General features: G+C 40.6%; 1 protein-coding gene across 13 annotated transcripts; it reads right to left on the reverse strand.

The window, feature by feature from the left end:
- Positions 1-97: 97 nt before the first annotated feature.
- csde1 (cold shock domain containing E1, RNA-binding) lies at positions 98-20295 on the reverse strand. Of its 13 annotated transcripts, none has more exons than XM_083894809.1 (23): positions 20237-20295; positions 16825-17479; positions 14231-14467; positions 12833-13021; positions 12031-12229; positions 10553-10662; positions 9652-9738; positions 8303-8400; positions 8129-8210; positions 7718-7846; positions 7427-7552; positions 7115-7330; positions 6810-6950; positions 6534-6698; positions 6110-6127; positions 4648-4755; positions 2876-3054; positions 2646-2758; positions 2405-2524; positions 2128-2306; positions 1860-2023; positions 1644-1776; positions 98-1083 (listed from the first exon to the last, which is right to left on the reverse strand). In XM_083894809.1, the coding sequence occupies exons 3-23, from the start codon at positions 14354-14356 to the stop codon at positions 1036-1038; spliced, it is 2730 nt and encodes a 909-aa protein (XP_083750935.1). In that variant the 5' UTR covers positions 14357-14467; positions 16825-17479; positions 20237-20295; the 3' UTR covers positions 98-1035. The 13 variants fall into 13 exon arrangements, with proteins under 13 accessions (XP_083750935.1, XP_083750945.1, XP_083750943.1 ...); XM_083894819.1 differs by having other exon boundaries at positions 6780-6950; positions 8129-8218; positions 8302-8400; XM_083894817.1 differs by having other exon boundaries at positions 10496-10662.
- Positions 20296-21918: the final 1623 nt, after the last annotated feature.

Below are 21918 nucleotides of genomic sequence, written 5' to 3' on the forward strand. Positions count from 1 at the left end.
CACCCTAAGATTGTTCTGAATATTTTGGTGGTTGGCTGGGAACAGGATACATCTTTTTAGTTTAGGTTTTTTTTTTTTTTTTTCACTTTTCTTGTAGTTTTAGGCACCTTATTTCTTACTTAATTCAATATTAGCAGATCGAGTCTCGATGAAAAGAAAAAAAAATGTGCAAGAAAAAAAAAGATAGTATAAAAAGAACTGCAGATATAAGATGCCGCAGGGAATTCTGCACCCAGGAAAAATTGCTTACGTGGAGCATGTGAATACCAAAAAGGTATCTAAAGGCTCCAGATTTGTAAAGTAAATCCCATTAGATTAACTACTTTGACATTCACATACATCACACAAAACATGCTTTCACCTCAGCTCTTCAATAAAGCATTTTAAAACTGCTCAAAATAAACGAGCAGAGAAGAATCCTCAGTTTAAGCTCGCACATATGAGAAATATGATCCTCCTCATGGAGGGAACTTTGCTTTATATGTTTTGTAGGAAAGCATACAGAAAATTGAAACTTGATAAATGTAATCATCTAAGTTTCTGTGGGTAAAGGAGCAAATGGGAAGGGGAAAAAAAGGGGGCCACAAGCTCAAAGACATGCCAACAGTCACTCATTCACCCAGGCAAACTACTGGACAGATTACAGGTGCAGAATTCCAGACAAAGCAGATTGAAAAGATAGGGACATAGACAGCCACACAGTCATCACTCTGATTTAGAGGGACAAGGCCCTCAGAAACAAATACCTCCGTTACACACTAATCACTTCTAGTATACATCACACACACACACTTAGAGATCCCATGTACACAGCAGTGTGGACTCTGTATCAAGTACATCATACATGGGAGGCAGGGAACTGTGGAATGAGAAAAGTTCCCTTGCAGGTTTCAATGGGGACAAAGATTACACATGCCGATTACTGTATGTGTGTGCATGTTTTGTGTGGTAATTTGTGTGTACAAGCATGTGTCAAATCAAAATCCCTTATCTCCTGCTGTTGCCCTTTGGGACGTGAGGTGGGTCCTGTATTGCTCAGTCGATGACACCAGGCTGACGAGTCTTGCGCTCCACACTGAAGCCCTGCACAGGAGGACACATTTCTATTCAGGTTGCTGCTTTTTCATAATGCAAAAACCAAAGTAATACAGTTATGTGTGAAGGTTAAAGGATGGAAAACCTCATTGGAGAACTAACCCCCACAAACTAAAGCCTATTATTATGTATTTTTCTTAAAGACGCACCTAGAACTACATAAATGGCACAATGCTAGTGTCATCATGAAATGAACAGCCCATCTCTGTGGATTTTAAAAAATCAAAATGTAAAATTAATAAATGAAGGACTAAAATTTAGAGTAATATTTGTTTTTTCTCTTATTTATCATGGGATATGTTACGGATAGCATAATAGAGGCAAAAAAAAAGTTTGGGGCTTTCGTCCAATTGGGTTTTTAATAGTTAGTGATTATGTGAAATTGAGTTGTGTAAATATGCATGATTTTTTCCTTTCTGGCAGTTGGATCTTTGTAATGTATAACCAAATAGAAAAATCATATCATGTGCTGAAGTGTGTATAATAATGCATTTATAACTGTATCAACACATTTCAAATCAAGCAAACATTTTCTGTTTTACTTGTACCTTTGAATTGTCAGGACCACGCGGCTGTCTTACAATTACCAGGCGAGGTGCACTGGCGTCATCAAGTGTGATGCTCTTCAGTCTGTTCACCAGACGGTCAGGGCGGGGCGCCACCACTTGTTTAGGCCCTTCACTGCAATGTTAGGGGCACAATGCAATCAATATGAATCAAAAATCACTGCTGAAACAAAATATTTCAAACCTTAAACTACCTACCTGACTCTGCGTACGTTGCAGGCACTACATTTTCCTGTGCGTTGATTAAGGACAACCGAGAACTCCACCTCATCCCCAGTTTGAAGCTCCAGGCCATCTTGCACTTCTTTTACATGAAAAAACAATTTCTTGCTCTCACCAACTTCATATGTGATGAAGCCAAACTGGGGACAACAACAAAATATTAAGTTTAAAGCTCTGTGGCCCCTCACTTCAGTATAACCAACCCTGTGCTTTCAATCATCTTAATAAAACAAGTGATCACTACCTGGTCCTTGACACACTCCACCAAGGCTCTACGCTGAGGGACAATGTTACAGGCCATCTTCTGTCCGGTCTGAGCAACCGTACAGACCTGGTACTTCACAAGTTCTCCTTTCTGCAGACAATCAGCCTTGTTTGCCATACCCATGATCCCAAAGGGATAATTCTGGCCTTTTGTTCCCCCTAAAGAAACCAAGAAGTGAGTAATATCTTGAAATGTTTTTCAAAGAAAATGACTTCAAACATTCTCTCTCGAAATCTGATCACAAAATAATACCAACCTTCCTCTGCAACTTCAATAAGCCCTTGGTATTCTGTCTGGGAGGGGTCTACACTGCGTAACGGGCGGATGACTTTCCCCGTCATCACTGTTGTACTAACATCCTCACCAATGCAATTCACTAAAAAGGAGGAAACAAAATATTTCACATGCATTTTAATTGACACTTTAAGCCATGTTAACAAATGATCAAATCATTCATTGATCTCAGGTAATCTGGTTAATATTACATTTCCTCATACCTGCAGCCACTTTGGTAACCTTTTCAGCACTGACTTTGTTTCCTTTCCCCTTAGAAAGAGTGTACTCCACTGTGTCACCCAGCTCCAAGCTATCCAAGTCTCCACACATTTCACTGAACAAAAAAAAGAAGAGCAAAATGGGGCATAGAAATGAAATAAAAAACAGAGGTATTGATAACTGTGATTAATGAATCAGCAGTTAAAATGCATCTGGGTATTTCAACCTCTACCTGTAGTGAAAGAAAATTTCTTGGTCATGATTTGCCGTCTCGATGAAGCCAAAGTTGTCCTTTAGAGTGGCAACAAATCCATGCAGTCTCTTGGCATTGGAGGCATTGCGGTTAAGGACCCTGATGGAGACTGCACTTTGTAGGCCTGTTCGCTTCACTTCGCTGATTGAGAACTCCACCTAGAGGACAAACACTGAAGTTCTAACATGGCATTGACACAAACAATCACTACTGCAAACACAACCACATAAGGTGAGGAAAGCCTTATTTATACTCGCGGGTGACGCCGTGGCACGGGGCTCCGCAGACAGCGCATGAGGGGGGCAATTTTTTCTGATAATGATTAAGGTGACCCATTCAATAGGTGCATAAAGTAAGACAGTATCATTGTGTTGTTAGATGATTAACAGTCCTCCTTGTGTCCACTAGATGGCAACTTGATAAACAAATATTTACATGAATCTAATGTATGATGTAAAATAGCTTAACAGGACACAAGATGTGTCCAGCAACCACATAAAGACAGGGGCAGCATATTAAGTGAAGTATTTATTAACTGACCAAGGATCAAGAGCTTTCACAACTTTTACCAGATACATACAAACATATGACAAGATAGTGCAGTCAAATGATTCATTAAGTGTAAAGGAAAGTGCAGAACTGGATCTTTACATGTGTTGCTAAAGGCATCTTAGAATGCTTTCTTACACAAAACAGTCCGATTGTCCACCTGAAGTTTAACCTGCAGTTAAACCCTTAGCAGAGCAATACAAACATCAACAATGTTAGCAAACAAGCTAACAAACGTAGCTTCAAATGACTGCTGTCCGCTGCTACGAGCCATAAACAGCTAACACATGAAAGCGTGAACTCCGTGGCACTGGTCAAACTATGTGTACTTATCCGTTCGTGCTGGGACCGATTAAACGAGCACAATCCTCCGTGTATTTTTAAAACGGTGATCTTTGCTTCGCTCAGCGCGCTGCGAGCAGAAACAACTTATCGAGAGACATGAAGTGAAGAGAAGTTATCCCCTCCTCTCTTTGCTCAATTTACATATGACGTAAGCACGTTAGTGCATGCACATAAATCCTCATTATAAATGCATTGGAGGGTATGTTTTTCGAAAAAAAAGTTTTTAACACGAGGGTCAATCGCGATTCTTCACGTCAGTCAAATCGCCCCAGAAGAGGACCTAGAACACTGATAATAACTACCTTTGCTGGCAGAGACGCCTGAAAGGAATATTATTACTAAGGATCTTGGAATTGCTGAGGAAAAAAATTCTCTTTCTTCTCCTAGTTGGGAGGGCGTCGCCCAAATCGTCCCTATACACCGGCCACCCCTGGTTGTAACAATCTCCTTCCATGAATATAAGGTCATGTGACTGCCTCAGTGCTCTTGGACAGAAGAGTCATATAAATGCGTGTACAAGCGGAACTGCTCGGCCAGCCTTCCATTGAAAATGAAGAGTTGGCGCGCGCCGTAACCAACAAAGTTAGAAAAATTTAGAGGTGCACGCCCTAGCGCCTTTTGCAGCTCACATGCTCACCGCTACACAGGATATGACGTCATTTTGTGCGCACTCCCTGGTATAACCCACACCACGGCGAGTATAATCAAGGCTTAATGTTCAGTGTCCACTTGAGGTGCTGGCCTAATAGGGAGTCACTGAAATGCAATGTTTCAATTTGAAAATCCTTTGAGTAAGCAGTTTACATTCAGTTGACCTTTTGTAGAGTTTTTATTTGATTTGAAAATATAGTACACACCTTGTCTCCAGCCTGTGGTTGAGTTCCTCCCTCTAGGTCCTTAGAATGGTATGACACAGTGAGCTTCACGCCGCAGTCATCATATGAAATCACTCCTTCCTCCGATTCCTGCAAAAAAAAAAAAACAGCAACAAATCAAACAAAACGTGGCATCTCAGGATTACTGGTGCTTGATCCAGTAGACGCCAGCCAATGCAAAAACTCTTGTCAACAATAAACCCATTTGTTAAGAAATGGGTTTTGGCTACCAGTCTGAAAAGACTCAGAATAATTTTAAGAATGGAAGGTCATTAGAAGATTGTGTTAATAACCGAAACAAGCATGAATGGCACCAGTGTGTGCAGTGCATCACTCTGTAGCAGCAGTTGGTTAGCATTAGCCGAGTCTACTACAACAACTCTCGAGTTATAGCCTACTGTGCAATGCTACATTATTACCAATTGCTGCTGTAAGTTTCCACTATTGGGAACAGTCACTATTATCGAGTCATTATCATTTATTCAAAGTAATCATGAACCAATGGGAGTATGCCAACATCACGGACCATATAATGGGAGTATTTGTTTTATACAGTCCGTTTGCTTTAAAGCTCCCATAGAGTGGTCCTATCGCACATATATGCAAGTTTTGGAGGTCTACTTACATACATTAACTTTTATTTATGGTCAAAAATCTCCTAGTTGCTGCAAATGAGCCGATTGAAATCTATCCTCACTGAAGCTCTCGTCAGCTGCGATGATTCAGACAAAATCTCACTCCCAGAAGACAGAACTGGGTTGTGATTGGCCAGACAACAAGAGCTTTCCAAACTGTCTCGTGGTGGCCAGGTACCTGGAAGTGACGTAATTAGCACGTCAGCTCTCAGAAGTGCAGCTCCCCCCTCTGGAACGGTGGATGCACTGCTACTCATTATCAAAACATTGTTTTAACAATGTTTAAAAATAGCTTTGTCAAGACTCCCCGCCGCAGTCCCTTTTACGCCTTTGACCCGGAGTCGGACACAGAGTCAGAAGACACTGTCGCAAGTGAAACACCTCCACAGTTCAATGTATGCAACTGGATGTGTCTGGAGCAGGAGGATCTGCTGTTCAGGAGACGGGATCCTTACGTCACGATTCCAGGCTTTTTTAGACCACTTGTAGAGCCCGAAAATACAATAAAACACAGCGTTCTCAGCAGTGGCTGAACCATTTGTTTTGGAACTGTAGGGCTTCATAAACAAGGTAATGGCGTGAATACACACCAAAAAACAGCGTTAATTGGAATTTCCGGTCTATGGGAGCTTTAATGTTTCTTCAGACCGTTCCCAAAAACCATTCTAGACATCAGGATTAGTGTTTTATCACTAATTGTACAGCCTTTCAGCTTAATGAGTTACTGATATGATGTTTGATTTCATGTTAAGGGTTAAATGGTGATCAAACACCATGCGATCAGTTGACCGGAAACTACAAAGACCAACCTTCTCTACAACTTTACCCTTGAAAAATGAGAGAGAAACCGTAATTAGACAGCAAAGCTCATCACCCTCATTTAGAAAACAGTATACCTACACTCCATTAAATTATTGCTTCCAATGAATGTTAATGAAAGTTACCAACTATTGGTATACATTTGTAAAGTTTGCCTAAAATACAAGCATGTGAGACATCACTTTCATGGCTTCATGCAGAAGGTCTCAGTCCTACCTTGTCTTTTTTCTAAGCAACAAAGGACATGAACAGGAAGTGGTCAATGGAGGAGAAAGCAAAGAGGGAAAATTAGAACTTAAAAAATAGGTAAAGGGGTTGAAGAAGTAGGTTGGGCCAAACCAACCAGGCTATTGATTTTCATTGTACTGGATGTCGTTGTGGCTATGTTTGTTATAATTGTGTACAGTGTGGTACCTTCTCCTTGCCCTTGGTGGGACTGGCATTCTTGTTCGTGAGCCCAATAACTTCTTTCTCCACCACACCCATGAAGCGCTGCTCAGACTGAGTGTGAAAAGACACTGAGCCCTTGGGCAGCTTCTTGATGCGCACAGCATGGTTCCTCTGAGCAGAGAGCATGTCCTGGCAATGACAAGACATTTACTTTGTGTTGTTGACAAATTGTGAGAATGTGCCTGCTAAAGTAATAACAATAATACATACTTTTGTGAAAATCTTATAAACAGGACCTACAGGCACAACAGTAAACTCCACTTCGTCTGAGATGTGCAGTTGGGTCTCCTCAAGCACTTCACTGAAGTGAAAGAACATCCTTGCATCCCGATCCACACATTTAATGAAGCCAAAGCCATCGCGGATAGCTGCTATCACCCCCTAAAGAGAGTTTTGTTGGCAATGAATGGGTAATCACTTCAGTTCAGTTAATACAAATGCCTCTTCTAATCAGCCATTCCTTTTTATTCTCAAATGATAGATTCAATTCTGTATCATATACCACTTCAGGGAAATCACAATAACTTCTTATTTGCAATCTTCACCATTTCGCGTTTCTCCTTGGTGAAGTCGAAGGTGTCGGGTAGGATGTCAATGTTTGTCGCCCTCTCCAGTTTGTCTCTGCGGTCAGTGGAGATGTTGAACTGTATGTGGTCACCCTCCAAAAGCGTCACCTTGGATTTTGTGTCCTTCTCACCAAATGGCAGTTCCTTGTCAGCAAAACCAATCTGGGCACTGATGCGACCTGGTAGGGGGTCGTTCTGTGCAAGCAGATTTGTCAAAATTGATTAAATTGTAGGAATTTCCATCACTGCTTTTGCCTCTTCACATTTATGAGAATTTAACAATCAAAATACCTGGTTTTTGGTGGGAACCTTGGGAATGACCTTGACAACCGTGCCTTCAAACTGCTCAATGCTGATATCCTCAAAGATGACTGTTCCTTGTGGGAGCAGCCTCACGTCTGTGGCTACTTCTTTACCCTAATCAACAAAAACATTACATTTAAATAATGTTCAATACGCATAATAAGTATTTAAAGAGTCATGGGTAGATTTACATAAAACAAACATAACAATCAAAAGATTCTTTAGTCAATTATTAGTAAAAAACAAAAAAAATGTTCAGTTGAAAAGCTCAATGCCTACATTTCTATCCTTGATGGTGAACTCGACATCATCTCCAGCCTGCAGCGCATCCAGATCACCCTTGAATTCACTGTAGTGAAAGAAGATCTCCTTCACCACATCAGCCCTCTCAATGAAGCCAAAGGCCTCCTGAAAGACAACACATGTATCAATATAACAGATACAGTGTGTTCGCAAACATCAGAAAATGGTAAATGTGACCAAAGTTACTCATTGGTTTTTTATCATTGTGGTATGGAAACGGGCAGCATTAAGATATGACAGAGGGCATCTGAACACATGTCAATAGCAGATCCATTAGTTTCTAACAGCTATAGTAAAAATATAGATAGGTTGATCAAATGCAATGAGCGGTGTATCAGGTTTCCTTGTCAGCTATGAGAAAGTTTTGATGATACGAGTGGACAATACCTTTGTAGCACACACCACACCCTGGCATCTCATTTGCTTTTTCTTCACAAGCTGAATGTTACGAGCACTGACTGCACCAGTACTGAAATGCATAAAGGGATAAAAATGCAATTTTATAAAATCAAGTGCAAGCTGGGAAACATTCAGATGATACAACATGGTGAGAGGTCTTACTGTTTGTTGGTTTCCATGTAAAAGCTGACTTTATCGCCCGTGTCAAGATGGATATTACCCTCCACATCATCAGGAGTGTAGGTAAGGTAGAACACTTCCTGTGGAAAAGTCACATTAGTGTCAAACTTGGATAAATACTTTGGAAGAAAAGTATCAAACAATTGACTTTCCAGTAGAAAAAAGCAAAAACATTGAAAGCACATTTGTTTAAATTTTTTCAAATTCCGTTTTTTCCATTAACTTTTTTTAGAATTCCATTTTTTACCTTTTACGCTTACTTTACCACCATAGAGTGTGTGCTTTCTTGTGAGTGAATAAAATGTCCATTAACGAAATGCAACTATCTTCTTCAATCCGCTGACTTACAAATTGTTTTCAAGTTAAACCCTAATCAAGTAATTGGCCAGTGAATCTTAAAACAAGCCATGCAATGCTGGTCACATTTATAAGTAAAATAAATCAACATAAATTAAAAAAAGCGGTAGTGCCCCTCATCTGGTACACACCGCCTCTGCGCTGTACTGTACTCCCTCCCCTGCGCACAGGCTTTTTTTTCCCTACATAAAAATAACGATCTTTATGATGAGGATCAAGTACAGTCACGATGAAGTGCAGAAGATCCGAGTAGATCCGAGTAAAACTTGGTGACAGACTCTTAAGAGCAGAGCGCACTTTTCATTGATTACACTCCGTGGTCTCAATCTTTGTGTAGAAGATGCTTAAGCGCTATAATTAAGGGAATAACAGATGCATCAGATGAGCTGATCTCTTTAGTAACTGCTCAAAGATAGAATGTTCTCTTCTGTGAAGTGAATGTCACAGGGAGTTCATAAGTTCCACTTTTGCGCAAAGAGACTTCCCAGCATTTAATAGGTGCAGTTCCACAGTGTACTCGCTGTGTTTCGGCCACTAAATTATCAGTGCATCCCTAGATAAAACATCTTTATTGAAGATGAATGATGAAGAACAATGTAACTGTAATAATGACGTATTTGAAAGTGTGACTTGGGTTACAATCGGCACCTGGACAAGGAGACGCTTGTCGCTTACATGGGGGCGCAGCACCCTTGTTCCCTGGTTTAGAAAAATCTGTGGTGAATAATAAACAAGCAACGCTTAGCCTGACGGGGGGCAAGTATAATGAATGGGTGGTGAGTGTTTGTGAGGAGATGCACGGGTGGTGCCACGAATGAGTGGTCCCCGGAACATTTCCCCAGACAAACATTACCTCTCATTTAACATTAGATACGTTTTTATTGGTCAATTCCGCGATTCCGTTAACGCGGGAATTATAGGACCCTAGCACTTTAATGACTGGGGATGTTATAAGTCAGGGTCAGTCCTCTTACCCCATTTCTTTCATAGCAAACACTACCAGTGGGAACTTGGCCAGGAGCAGATTTTCCATCCAAGTGTACCGGAATTGATGAGACGACCTGAAGAAAAAGATGAAATTGTAAGTGGGAGCCATCAGCACAGTGACTGGCCAATCTTGGGTTGAATATTCCTTCTAAATAAATCAACAATTAAAAAAAACTTCACAAAAATGATGAACAAAAAGATTGTATCACAAACAAATGTCACTGCAACAAGTATTTCAAGTGCCAAGAGCATAATCTACAAGTTATTAAAGCTGCATGTTTATGGTTATGCTTCAGTGCAAAAATCTGTATACACGGTTAAATTCTCGAACATGTTAACCTGACTTTAGTTGGCAAGTAAATGAATGAGTGTTTATTTGTGGAATCACACTGATCTGCATGTACTGTTACATTTGTTAAGTCATGTGGTGACTATATGTTATTATGAAGTGTACATGAATGAACTAGGCACTAACAATCTGGAACCTTCCCTGCTGAGCTCAACTTAATGATGGAGCAATCAGGCCCATATATGCTTAATAATCACAAACCTTAGAGGTATATATCAAATGTATTCTAACCATTCCTCCCCTGTATTACAGTGGTAACTATGTTCAGGCATTCAAATACATATAACCATCAACAAGCCAATCTGAAATCCAAATGACAAACAACTATTAATTAATGTTACAGTTTTTGGATGTGGGCATTGAGGAGGATCACACCTCACAGTGAATTTCAAACAGAATCCCCTACCCAAAAATCAGCGGGCCATATAACTATTAAGTTGACAGACAAGGACAGAACCAAAAATAAAATGGTGTTCCTTAACTGGATGAATATAACCATGCAGCACAGTAAAGGGATAGGCGTGCAGGTCTGGCCCCACCTGGCCCGAGATGCGCTCCTCTGGCAGCACCTCTGGCTTTATCTTTAGCAGCTTCACTGCTATGGGCTTGCCAGTGCGCCTGTCAGAGGATACCTCAAACTCCACATCATCTGAGAAGAGAGAAGCAGAAGAACCAAAACATAAAGCACAAGTTTCAGTGATGTCACTAGGGCTGAACGATATATCGCATTTGCGATAATATCGCGATATGATCAAGTGCAATTTTCTAACCGCAAAGGCTGCGATTATAAGTTTGGTCTCTGGTCACTCTGCTCCCTGCGCTCCCACATGCGCGCATTGAGGAGGACGAGTCACGGCCCGTTTTTGTGAATGGAATAGGTGAGGGCGGGTCGGTAAGGTAAATACGGAGCTTCGGCCACTGTCCGCGGTGCTCAAAGGCTTCTTTGTAGGATGAGTGTGTCAGTCACCTGTAACACTAGCGTACATGCTGACAACAGCTGTTCTCTCCAGTGACTGTGCGTGTCAAGTGTGTGTGTGTGTGTGTGTGTGTGTGTGTAGTGCGAACGAGCTTGCGCTAATGTTTAATACGGGGGTGGACACAACAATAAGCCGTCTACACGAATGAAGACGGCATCTCACCCAGTCAAGATCCTTCACTCTGGTGGACACAACAAGCAAGGTTCAAAAACCTGAGCCGTCTTGCGACACACCTGTGAGACACACCTGTGCCAGCGGAGAGAAAACTCTCTGCTCCGCTTTTTTTTTGACCCTCATTTTTATTGTTGCTGCTTTGATGGTCAATAATGGACATTACACCCATGATTTTGAGCCTAAAACGACGTAGTACACTGTAGAATAGTTTCCACCCCCGCATTGCTGCTGTTGAAGCTGCTTTTGAACGCACTTCAAAACGGGTTGTGTGTATATTCTTTTTATTTATTATTATTATTATTATCATTATTATTATTTTATTTAATTTTTATATTATATATATTTATTTTTATAAATATGTGTGTGTGTGTGTGTGTATATATAAATATATATATATATATATAAATATATATATATATATATATGCAATCTGCACTTTGTGTGACTTGTGACTGACTTTCATTTTAATGTTTACACCAGGGTTCCTTGTCAGCACTTTATGTTCAGATGTTTGTAAATTCCAAATTTACTATTGTGATTGAAGTAGTTAAAAAAACATATCAATTATCAATTCATGCATCACCTCATGTCATCATAACAGAGGTCTGTCTTCCAGGAAAGAACAGTTTATTTTTAATGTAATATAGTATTGGCCATACTTGTGATGTATTGCTTGTCTATGTTTAATAATACAGAAGATTAAGACCATAAAAAAAATAATCGCATCGCAATATTGGCACGAAAAATCGCAATTAGATTATTTTCCATAATCGTTCAGCCCTAGATGTCACCCAAGTGATTTTAAAATAAGTGAAACCTGGGTCAGACCAACTAACTATCTGTAATTATAGTGCAAAGCCTCTCACCTCCTATTTTAAGCTCCTGCAGGTTGCCATTGAACTGCGAACAGTGGAAGAAGAGACGATCCTGACGTTCAGAGCACTGGATGAACCCATAGGAAGTCAGAAGCTTCTCCACCACACCAGTCTCTCTAATGCCAGGTCCTGTGCCATTTGCGTAAGCAGTGTGCCCATTGTTATGGAGCATGCCAGGGTCAAAACTCATCTAAGGAAGAAAAGAAAAGTGTTGATGTGCATTCAGTAGCAGATGAACACAACGCAAACAGTAAGTATGATGCAAACCTTAAAAACAAACGGGAAAAAAAGAAATAAAAATATACTACAAACATGCAGGTAAGGCACATTTCAAAGCACATGGGGAGGGGAAAAAAATAAAATAAAGCTACATTTAATTTCAGGGGCCATCTAGCCATTAACAGAGGGGAACACACAATCTTAAGAGACCTAAAAGAATTTCAGGATAATTTACACAATTAATTACTGCCAAAATAGATTTTTCCAGACAGTAAAACCTCTGGTTTCCCAAGTTTTTCATGCACAAAAAAATCTAGAATACATTTGTCAACTGACCTTATTCCAAAGTCATCTAAGCACTGGAATTTCATGCAATTCTGGTTAGACAGACAGCTCAAAAACCTTCTACCTCCCTCTACCAACCAATCAACAATTGTAATACAATACCAGTCACTATACCCTGGTTGAACTTTCACAAAACTACAGACCATGCTGTTAGCGAGAGTCACACGACACAAAGGTTATCAACAGGGCCTTTAAGTCAGTGTGGGCACAACCGATCATGCCCGCTTACAGATCTCTGATACAATGGAGTCCGCTTGTGCTTTTTACTTCCTGGATGGGGATGGTAAGAGACAGAGGAGGAGCGGGGGATAGGCATGGGACCAGAGGAAGCAGATGGGGCCGAGCCAGTGTTGCGAGCCACTGGCGGTTCAGAGGAGCCTCTTTCCATTTCTGACACTGGGGATAGGGCTTGAATATGCTGTTGGGGAGGAGGCAATCTCTTTCACTGGGAGCACATCATTCAATGATTTTCCTAACTTACTATTATCACAAGGGGTTGTGCTGCAATTTTCCAAAACCAGTTAGCAAGCATGGCAGTATAAAATACTGCATAATCTACTCCTCCTGATGGGTCATACAATGTCTGCCAATACACAAATGTGGAGGGCCCAGTAATATAATACACATATACTGCTTCAATGCCATTTATTTCACTCATCACAACTATTACCAATAATCAAACTCGATTAGAAATCCAAACACCAAAATATCAAGCCAAAAACTGAGGACACAACACATATGCTATATAGATAATCTCACATCACAGACTTCAAAATTACAAGACGTTAAACTTTAATTCGAAAACAATTGAACTCCTCAGAGAACTCAAAAACTAAATGCCAAACTAACATCTTACACATCTGGTTAAGGTTAAGTGGTTAGATTGGAGTGTCTCCGATCTTACTTAAGGTTGTATAAAAACAAAACTACAGTAAATGAATAATCAGAAAATGCAAATGACAGGTCATAAGCAGTGCATCTAACAGTGGATAGCCGAGTTGGTGATGGGTTATGGGTTATGACAAGGGTCCCAGAACAGCCTCTTATGTTAGGCCCTATACTGCACTATGACAACAATCTACTGGTAAGACATAGTACATTGCAGGTCTTTCAACCTTGAAATATTTCATTTATATTATATTAAAAAGGATTAATGGATATTTGACCAAAATACACAGGCAACACATTCACATGTAGATTGCTTGACCAAGCAGCAATTACTGTCAAATGTCCACATAAAATTTTTTCAAAAATAATATAATGGAGTTCAGTTAAGTTCTGATTGGTAGCTACCGATTTAAGGCAATAGTCAGGTATTCCTTGGGACCAACTGTTGTCGCGAGTTGCCATGATTTGAGTGCAATTGGGAACTGTAAATGTCAGGACCGTCCTACAGGTAGAGGAAAAAAAGGCTCCACCGAAATTGTAAAAAGTACTTGATTTCTGTGTATAGTACACAGAACACCCCTCACCCTGCCATAATGTAACTGAGTAGAGGCTAGTCTCGGGAGCCCGAAAAAGGATGAAAGTTAGGCCATTCACAGCAGAGAGATGCAGGGCAAGGTGGTTGGATGGGTGTTTGATGGGGTGGGGCACGTAGAAAAAGAGATGGGAAGGTGAAACTTACAGATCGGCCATATGGCGACAGGCTGAGTCCGACAGGGGAGGTGCTGCTCAGGTCAGCGCTAACAAACGCGGTGGGTGGTGACGCAGGCAAGGTAAACTCAACAAAGCCTTTCCAGGGGCTGCCCATATTTTCCCATAAACTCCCTTGAGCACTTGCTGAACTTATTAGATTTTTTTTTTTTGCTTAACTGTTAAGTACTATTTTTATCTAACCACCCAATGATACACCGCTGGATGTCTGCAAGGGTGAAGAGAGGAACAAACATAATGGGTAAGGCAAATACGTCAGCCAGTGTGGCAGGTGTCACAAACAAAGGAAAATGGACCCTCTTCAGACCTTGCATTATCAGTCCTGAGAGAGCAGAGTAAAAGTGGATAGCATCAAATACAACTTACACCTGGCATTAAATTGCAACCTGAATGCGTCTCCTGAGACCACTTGTGACAGGTCTCACATCCACTAGCTGTATGCAAATACACTTCATCACTTTTGTTTGAAGGAACAAACAGGACATTTTTAAAAACAATTCCAAATACACACGTGTGATTGATAATGACTTGATGTGTCCATCTGTATATGCGCATATATATATATATATATATATATATATATATATATATATATATATATATATATATACATATACACATACACATACTAGGGGTGGGAATCTCTTGGCACCTCACGATTCGATTCGATTCAGAAGTCAACGATTCTAAACCGATTATCGATGCATCTCGACGCAACAATTTTTTACTTTAATACTCATTTAAAAGTAAGATTAAGCAACATAAATACAAAAGTGGTAGTGCCCCCTCATCTGGTGCAGACAGCCCTTTTTATTCTGCGCACCGCCCCTGCGATATTCTCTTCTCCCTCTCCTGCGCCGTTCGTCGCTCCTGCGTCTCCAAGCGCTCATTTGATTTCGATTTGATCTAAAGCAGACTGGATCATTTCTCTACATGTTTTATCCCCACATAAGAATAATGATCTTTATGACGAGGATGGAGTACAGTCGTGATGAAGTGCAGGTGATCTGAGTGAAACATGGTGACAGACTCTGAAGAGCAGAGCGCACTTTTCATCGTTTTCACTCCGTGGTCTTAATCTTTGTGAAAGAAGACGCTTTAACGCTGTAATTAAGGGAATAACAGATGCATCAGATGAGCTGATGTCTTTAGTTAACTGCTCAAAGAGAGAGAATGTTCTCTGCTGTGAAGTCAATGTCGCAGGGGATGTTCATAATCTGTGCCGCACGCAGCCAAGTTTCACTTTTGCGCAGAGACTTTCCAGCGTTTAACAGGTGCTGTTCCACAGTGACCTCGCTGTGTTTCGACTGCCGAATTATCGGTGCATCCCTAAATATAATATCTTTATTGACACGAACGATGCAACTGTAATAATGACGCACTTGATAGTGTGACTTGGGTTTCAATCGGCACCTGGACAAGTGTGCGCTGCGCGGATTACATGGGGGAACTTGCGCTCTTGTTCCCCGGTATAGAAAAAGCTGAAGTGTATAAAAAAAATCTATTTTAAATAAATAAACAAGCAACGCAAAGCCTGGCGGCCCACTAGGCTTATAATACACTGGGGGAAACCCTGGCTCTGCAGAGAGCGAAGCGAACAGAATGTTGCAGCAGGCGAAGTAATTTTTTTTTTTTTTTTTATTCCGATTATTAACTTATCCGCATCGATTCGGAATCGTTCTAGAGAGAATCGCGATGTATCGAAGAATCGATTTTTCCCACCCCTAATATATACATATACATACGTGTGTGTGTGAGAGAGAAATATGGCTACATGTGTTGGGAAAAAAAACCCTCCTAGAATGATTTGTGATCAGATCTAATCAGGTCCACTTAGACCTGAACTTAGCGCTGTGTGCATGTGATCATGTCATTCAGGGTGGATGTTAATACCAGGTCTCAATGGGGTCATAACTGTTGGCTATTATGCCCCAGGGAGGGAGTTGAAAAACAAAATAGGGAGGAAACGACGTCAAAAACGGTAGAAAAGGTGGGGGCTGAGCGGGGGAAGGCGATCAACTTGCTACTTAAACTAAATAATTTGAACTGTTTAGAGGCAGAGGTTGTCCCTAACAAACAACGCAGATGTCAATGACATACAGAATCGAATGTTATTAGTTGCAATCATTTCACTCTGTATGCTTACAAGCACAGAAAGCAACATGTACAATCGTGTCTGAAGTGCAATGAATGCACAAGGTTTGTTTCAAACCACTTAATGAAATCTCCACATACAATCATTAAAGTTAAGACAAAACAAAAATGGAAAAGTTTCAGTTAAAGCCATTTTAAAACAGTGGATGTCTGTCCATCCCAGTTTGCTTACACGGCACTGAGATTTGACAAAGTCAACCGTCATTGTGCTGATAACTCTTCTGAATTGCTGCAGAAAACCCACCCAAACAAAGAGCTAACCAAATTCAGTATTACACATTCCAAGTTTGTACATTTGTATCAAACCATAAAGTATCTGAATGACAGCAAAGATTGGGAAGAAGGGAAATAAACGGTCTGTAAAAAAAAAAAAAAGGTAGATTAAAGATAGGAAAAAATACTAAGACTCACCTTTATTTGTTGTACAGGATCTCGTAATTCTCTGAATCTCAATAACTATAAAGTTCCTGCAGATCTCTTCATGCACACAGTTGAACACACACACACGTTACACGTTTCTAGATGGTTGCATAAAGCAAAAAGGGGGGGGGGGATCTAGCGCAAAAAAGGCAAATGCAGGTGCGCAATAACACTGCTTGGAAAAAAATTACAATTAAAAACAGTGGGAAGAAAAGAGAGAAGGTGGTGGGGAACTATGGGGAAGAAAAACTAGCAGATAGCAGCCCACTCCACACTCCGGCTGTGAGTCGGAGGTGTGGTGAGGATGAGGAGGGCTAGGAGCAGCGTTGGGACGTGTGCTTTGTCAAAGCTGTTGAGTAGGCACAAACTTCTGGTTTCAGATCAGTTATTGACTTCTCAAAATATGCATGGGCGTAGGATTGCTTCTCTTCTTTGTTTCAGTTGGGATGATGAGAGTCTTCTTTGGTCGTTACAGGATTTGGTTACTTCTTGCGTTATGAACCTTTGAAGTGATCCTTTTTCCTCCACGTGTCTTCGGCGTTGCAACTTTACTTGTTTTAGGAGGTTTATCTTCAGTTTCTTTGTTATGATCTGAACTTGAAGCAGTTGCGGATGGTACAAAAATTCAGTTCCGTTTCACTTCATACTGTAGAGAAAAGGCAGATATAATTTGTTAAGCAAAACAGAAACAGAACAGAAACTTAATCTCAAGGTAAATGGACAACAATTTTATATATCACACTTATTGGAGCTTTGTGGAGGGATGGGGACAGGAAAACAATTTTGTTTTTGAATTGTGAGGTAGCGGCATGAGGTTTGTGAGATCACCAAATTCTTTGACCTAGACATGCAAGGATAAAAATAGGTTTTCCTCAGATGCCTCTGGATGTAGCCTATAATGCCAGGCAGCTGACTAGGAGGCAAGAGCAGTGGATCAACAAGTCCTGAATACCTCTAATCTATAGTCCTGAATACCTCTAGCTCAAGCCATACTAATAGGGGCATCAAATAACAGCACATTACTGAAACCATGTTTAATGTAAAGATCAGGATTACCCACCACCCAAATGTTTATGCCAGTCTACATTTTACTAAATTTTGTTAGAAACACGGTAACAAATTATCCTTCAATAGGTAAGAGCAGAGTGTTGTTGACCTAAATACAACGCTATGAAAACAAGCTGGGTGAGCCAACCCAGGATACATGATATCTATTCTGCTGTAACTGTGTTGCAATGTCTCTTCCCATGTGCTTCTTGAAAGGTGATTGTTATTCTAAACATGCTTTTAACAGGTGCCTCCTTGGTATTCATAGCCTAACTTCAGTTCTAGATCAACAATGATGAACAAAAATTGTACTTCCTTGTGATTATACTAACAAGTCAGTTTTCAAAAGATGGACTGACTGCTAAACTGAGCGGCAAAAACTCAAAAGAACCTCTACTGCATTGTGTTTAGCATTATTCATCCTGGAAATACCTTTTTCTTTTAAATCATGTATAACAAGGAAAGGCAAAATAAGCAACCAAAACAGAAGCACATGTTCACCCTATCACTCCAGGAACTTAAACTAACATCTTCATATAAACATGTTTAACTAAATGTTCCTACAAACCAATAACACAAATAGTACCACACTGTGACCACCTTGTTTATTGGAAATGGTGACAGGGTTCATACTGAAGTTAAGTATTGATTTGTGCAAGTTATACACTATATTTGGTTACATTTTGTTTTTCCTATGCTTTCCATGACGAATCTTAATGACATTAAGCAGATTTACTACCTGGTCCCTTGCCAGTCAGAACATTTACAAGAACAGTCCAGTCTGTAGTCAAGGAGATTGGGGACCCGGGGTAAGTGGGTTAAAGGTTATAAACAACTAAACACAAACAACGTTAGAAACCCAAACCGGCTCCCAATAAAATTACCAGCAACGAGTAGACATAAACATTTCTGAAAGAGTTGAACCACAATTATGACAAGAATACTACAAAAGACACAATAACCCCAAGGCAAGATCTCCGTCCCCAAAAGTTTCGACGGGATCTTATAATGAGAGGAGCCGAAGAAAGACGACGATCGAGAACAAGAAGTGCTCCACAACAATGGTCACTGACAGCACTAGCCATGTGACTTCATAGCAATCCGCCAGCCTCAGCTGGGGCTGCGAGTGTGGCCCGATCCAGCACGTTGCGGCAGACAGCGCCATGGAAAACGTCACACACGTCGAGGCCTGCTAGCTAATGTCTAAATACCTTTAAAACTCAGAACAGTTCGCTGCACGCCAGTCCCTCCAAAAAAAATCGCTAATGAGAAAGGATACGTTTTAAAATAATCGTGTCAATGACCTTGTATGGATCAAAAACCGAGCAGGTTAGCATGTGGCTAACGCTAACGTCGTAAACAGCCAATATCCCCCGGGGCGTTTCCAACTCTTATCAAATACAAAACTCACTGCGACAATGATATTACACCACAATGTGGCCCAAAGTAAAAACAACATCTGGTATTTTAATTATTTGGTAGTGACTTGAGGCCGATTGCAAAGCCCCCCCCCCCCCCAACACACCTTTTGTCATGCCGTGCACTCAGAAACAAGTACACCGAGCTCCTGTCAAAAAACGTATTCCGTTTGTCTGGCTCTCTTAAAGTGTGCACCTAATTAGTCAAAAAGTCTTGAGGTATGTTACAAAACCTACTTGGTGGCCGGATATACTCGGCATTCACGTGATAAATTACTAAAATCATGTTTTCAGCTGTTAAGCATCCTGCTTCAGACGCCGGCTGTCGTAATAACAAACACTGATAAACTAACGCGCAATAAGCAGGTGACGCAGAGACCACCGCTAGTTGCTACACAAGGTATGCTCACTTCAAAGCTAATGGAGATCAAAGTAATCGTCCTGAGTGTGTGCGCTTTAAACATAACGGATAGACAACGATGTCAAAGCTAACGGCACGAGGACAGGACAACAAAGAAGCTAGGTGCGAGTAACTTTTGAGTGTGGGTGTTTTATTTTAAGATCGTTGCGTCTTTCGTTCGTGATTGGTACACATACTCAACACATGAGTTGTCGTCCGTGTGTGCTGGAGAACGGTTAAAAAAAGCGCAGATGCTTAAAAATACCACTGACAATGTGGCGAGGCCGTTCACCAAAGCTAAGTTGCTAACTGTTAGCTAGCACGCTGCTGTACTTCTTTAGTCCTTGTGTGCGGTGATTTATGGCGAGTGAAAACACGGCTGCCCCCACCCAGGCCCGGGCTCTGCGTGTGACTAAACGCTGGGCAAACCAGCCTCTTCTACGGCCCCATTACATGAGAACAAGTACCTGTCCTATAAATGCATAACAAAAAATGACTAAATTGTAGTATAAAACTGAAAAAAATAATAAAAACTCACCCCAACAGCTTTCAGCACTGTCACCAGCGCCGCTAGAAGCAGCACGGCACATTACGTAGTGAGTAGGGAGGCGACTATCGCGATATTTCAATAGGCACACCAAAGAGCCTACATGCAAGAGTGGCCACTACTGAGCAGTTACTGGCTCCGGGAGATTTGGCGTACAATAGCATAAAAGTAATACAATTGGCGAAAGTAACTTGCTATGTGACATCGGGAACAGCTATCAAACCCATAGAGTCATCAGCATGTCTGTTTTTAAAAGTCAACGCGTCGCCCTCACTCTCATTTCCTACAGTGGCTACTCTCTTCATTAGTTGAGTTCCTGAGTCCACACGTTGCAACGTGGGGTCTGCTCTGCTGGACCCCAGTAAACACCAGTGTAAACATTGAACATCTATCTGCGATATTATAGACTCATAGCCAATACTTTATATTGTTTTACCACATTTTATAGTGTCATTTTCTAAATGTACTTCTCACGCGCTGGCTGCCATTCATTTGTGGCCTCGAGAGCAAACTATAAATTAAAAAAAATCTCCAATCAAAAAATGTGCCTGTATGGAAAATGCCCATATCAGTGATAGAAAGTAATGCTGTGCTGTAAAGGATGTCCCTGTAGACCTGTGTGAGAATGTCTGTGCATACTGGTTAAGATACCTCTAAGAATATACATTTAAGAAATTGCGTTTTTAAACACCAACAAAATAATTGCAGACCCTACTTTGCGATAAAAAGATTATTTATTGATTTCATGCTTGAGGGTTATTTTTGACACATTATAGCCTAGTATTGAATGAAAGGTTGTATGTACCTCAACATGACTTGATTCATAATGACTATATTTTATAGACTCTAACTCCCCCTTCCCTTTATCTGTTGAAATTCCTGTAAATGGCCAATGAAACCAATAAAAAAGTAATTGAGTCACCAAACATTGTTTGAAGCTGCATAAAAAGCTGTTTCTGCCTCAGAATTGCTTGATTTCATTTATGAGGTTTACATTTGATAAATGAAGTGCCAATAAGACCTTTAAAAAGCTTTCAAGTCACCAAACATTGACCCAAGCTGCCAAAATGCGGGTCGAGGGGGGGAATGAGGGGGGAGATTTATATTGCTATTGAAAACTAGTAAGAGTAATAAAAAATATTAGACAAGATATGTGTGTCTTTGGACCGCTGTTTTACTGAAACAGAGTAGAGACAGGAGATATAGTCTCCCCTTATTGAATTTGACTGAATTTAAGTCATTCATAAATAAATAAAAACATTATTTATATATAACATTTATTAATAATAATATTTGAAGAGAGGGCAGATGACATTGACATGGGTACAGAAAAATATATTATTATTCTTGTGTACAACAACATTAAAAACGAGGCAATCAGAGATGACAGGCTTCACCCCATTCACGCAACAAGCCTCTGGCGGCCTCTATTAGTCATATTGGCAAGTGCAAGTGTGGAAGCACAGACAAACAAACAGACAGTGAAGTGACACCACACGAAAACTTCGTTCCACACTCCGACCGTGGATGCAGTATGACACCAACACAGTAGGTGGCAGTCGCCAGCCATGAAGCAGAAGCAAAAACAGGAAGTGATGTCATACTTTAGACTCCAGTCTCGCACGGAAACGATAGGCCTGTCAATACCTAAGTGGTCATTTTTATGTGTCTGA

Source organism: Microchirus variegatus, assembly GCF_963457635.1.
Source record: "Microchirus variegatus genome assembly, chromosome: 9".
In the NCBI taxonomy this organism is placed as follows: Eukaryota; Metazoa; Chordata; class Actinopteri; order Pleuronectiformes; family Soleidae; genus Microchirus; species Microchirus variegatus.

Bases quoted from the DNA above. Each gene is read 5' to 3' on its own strand.
- csde1 (XM_083894808.1), bottom strand. From the start codon at position 14,356: ATGGGCAGCCCCTGGAAAGGCTTTGTTGAGTTTACCTTGCCTGCGTCA. The intron at 12,230-12,832 runs GTAAGCGGGCAT...TTTCTTCCTTAG, and splicing joins CTCCATTGTATCAGAGATCT to ATGAGTTTTGACCCTGGCAT. The intron at 1,777-1,859 runs GTAGGTAGTTTA...CTAACATTGCAG, and splicing joins TGCAACGTACGCAGAGTCAG to TGAAGGGCCTAAACAAGTGG.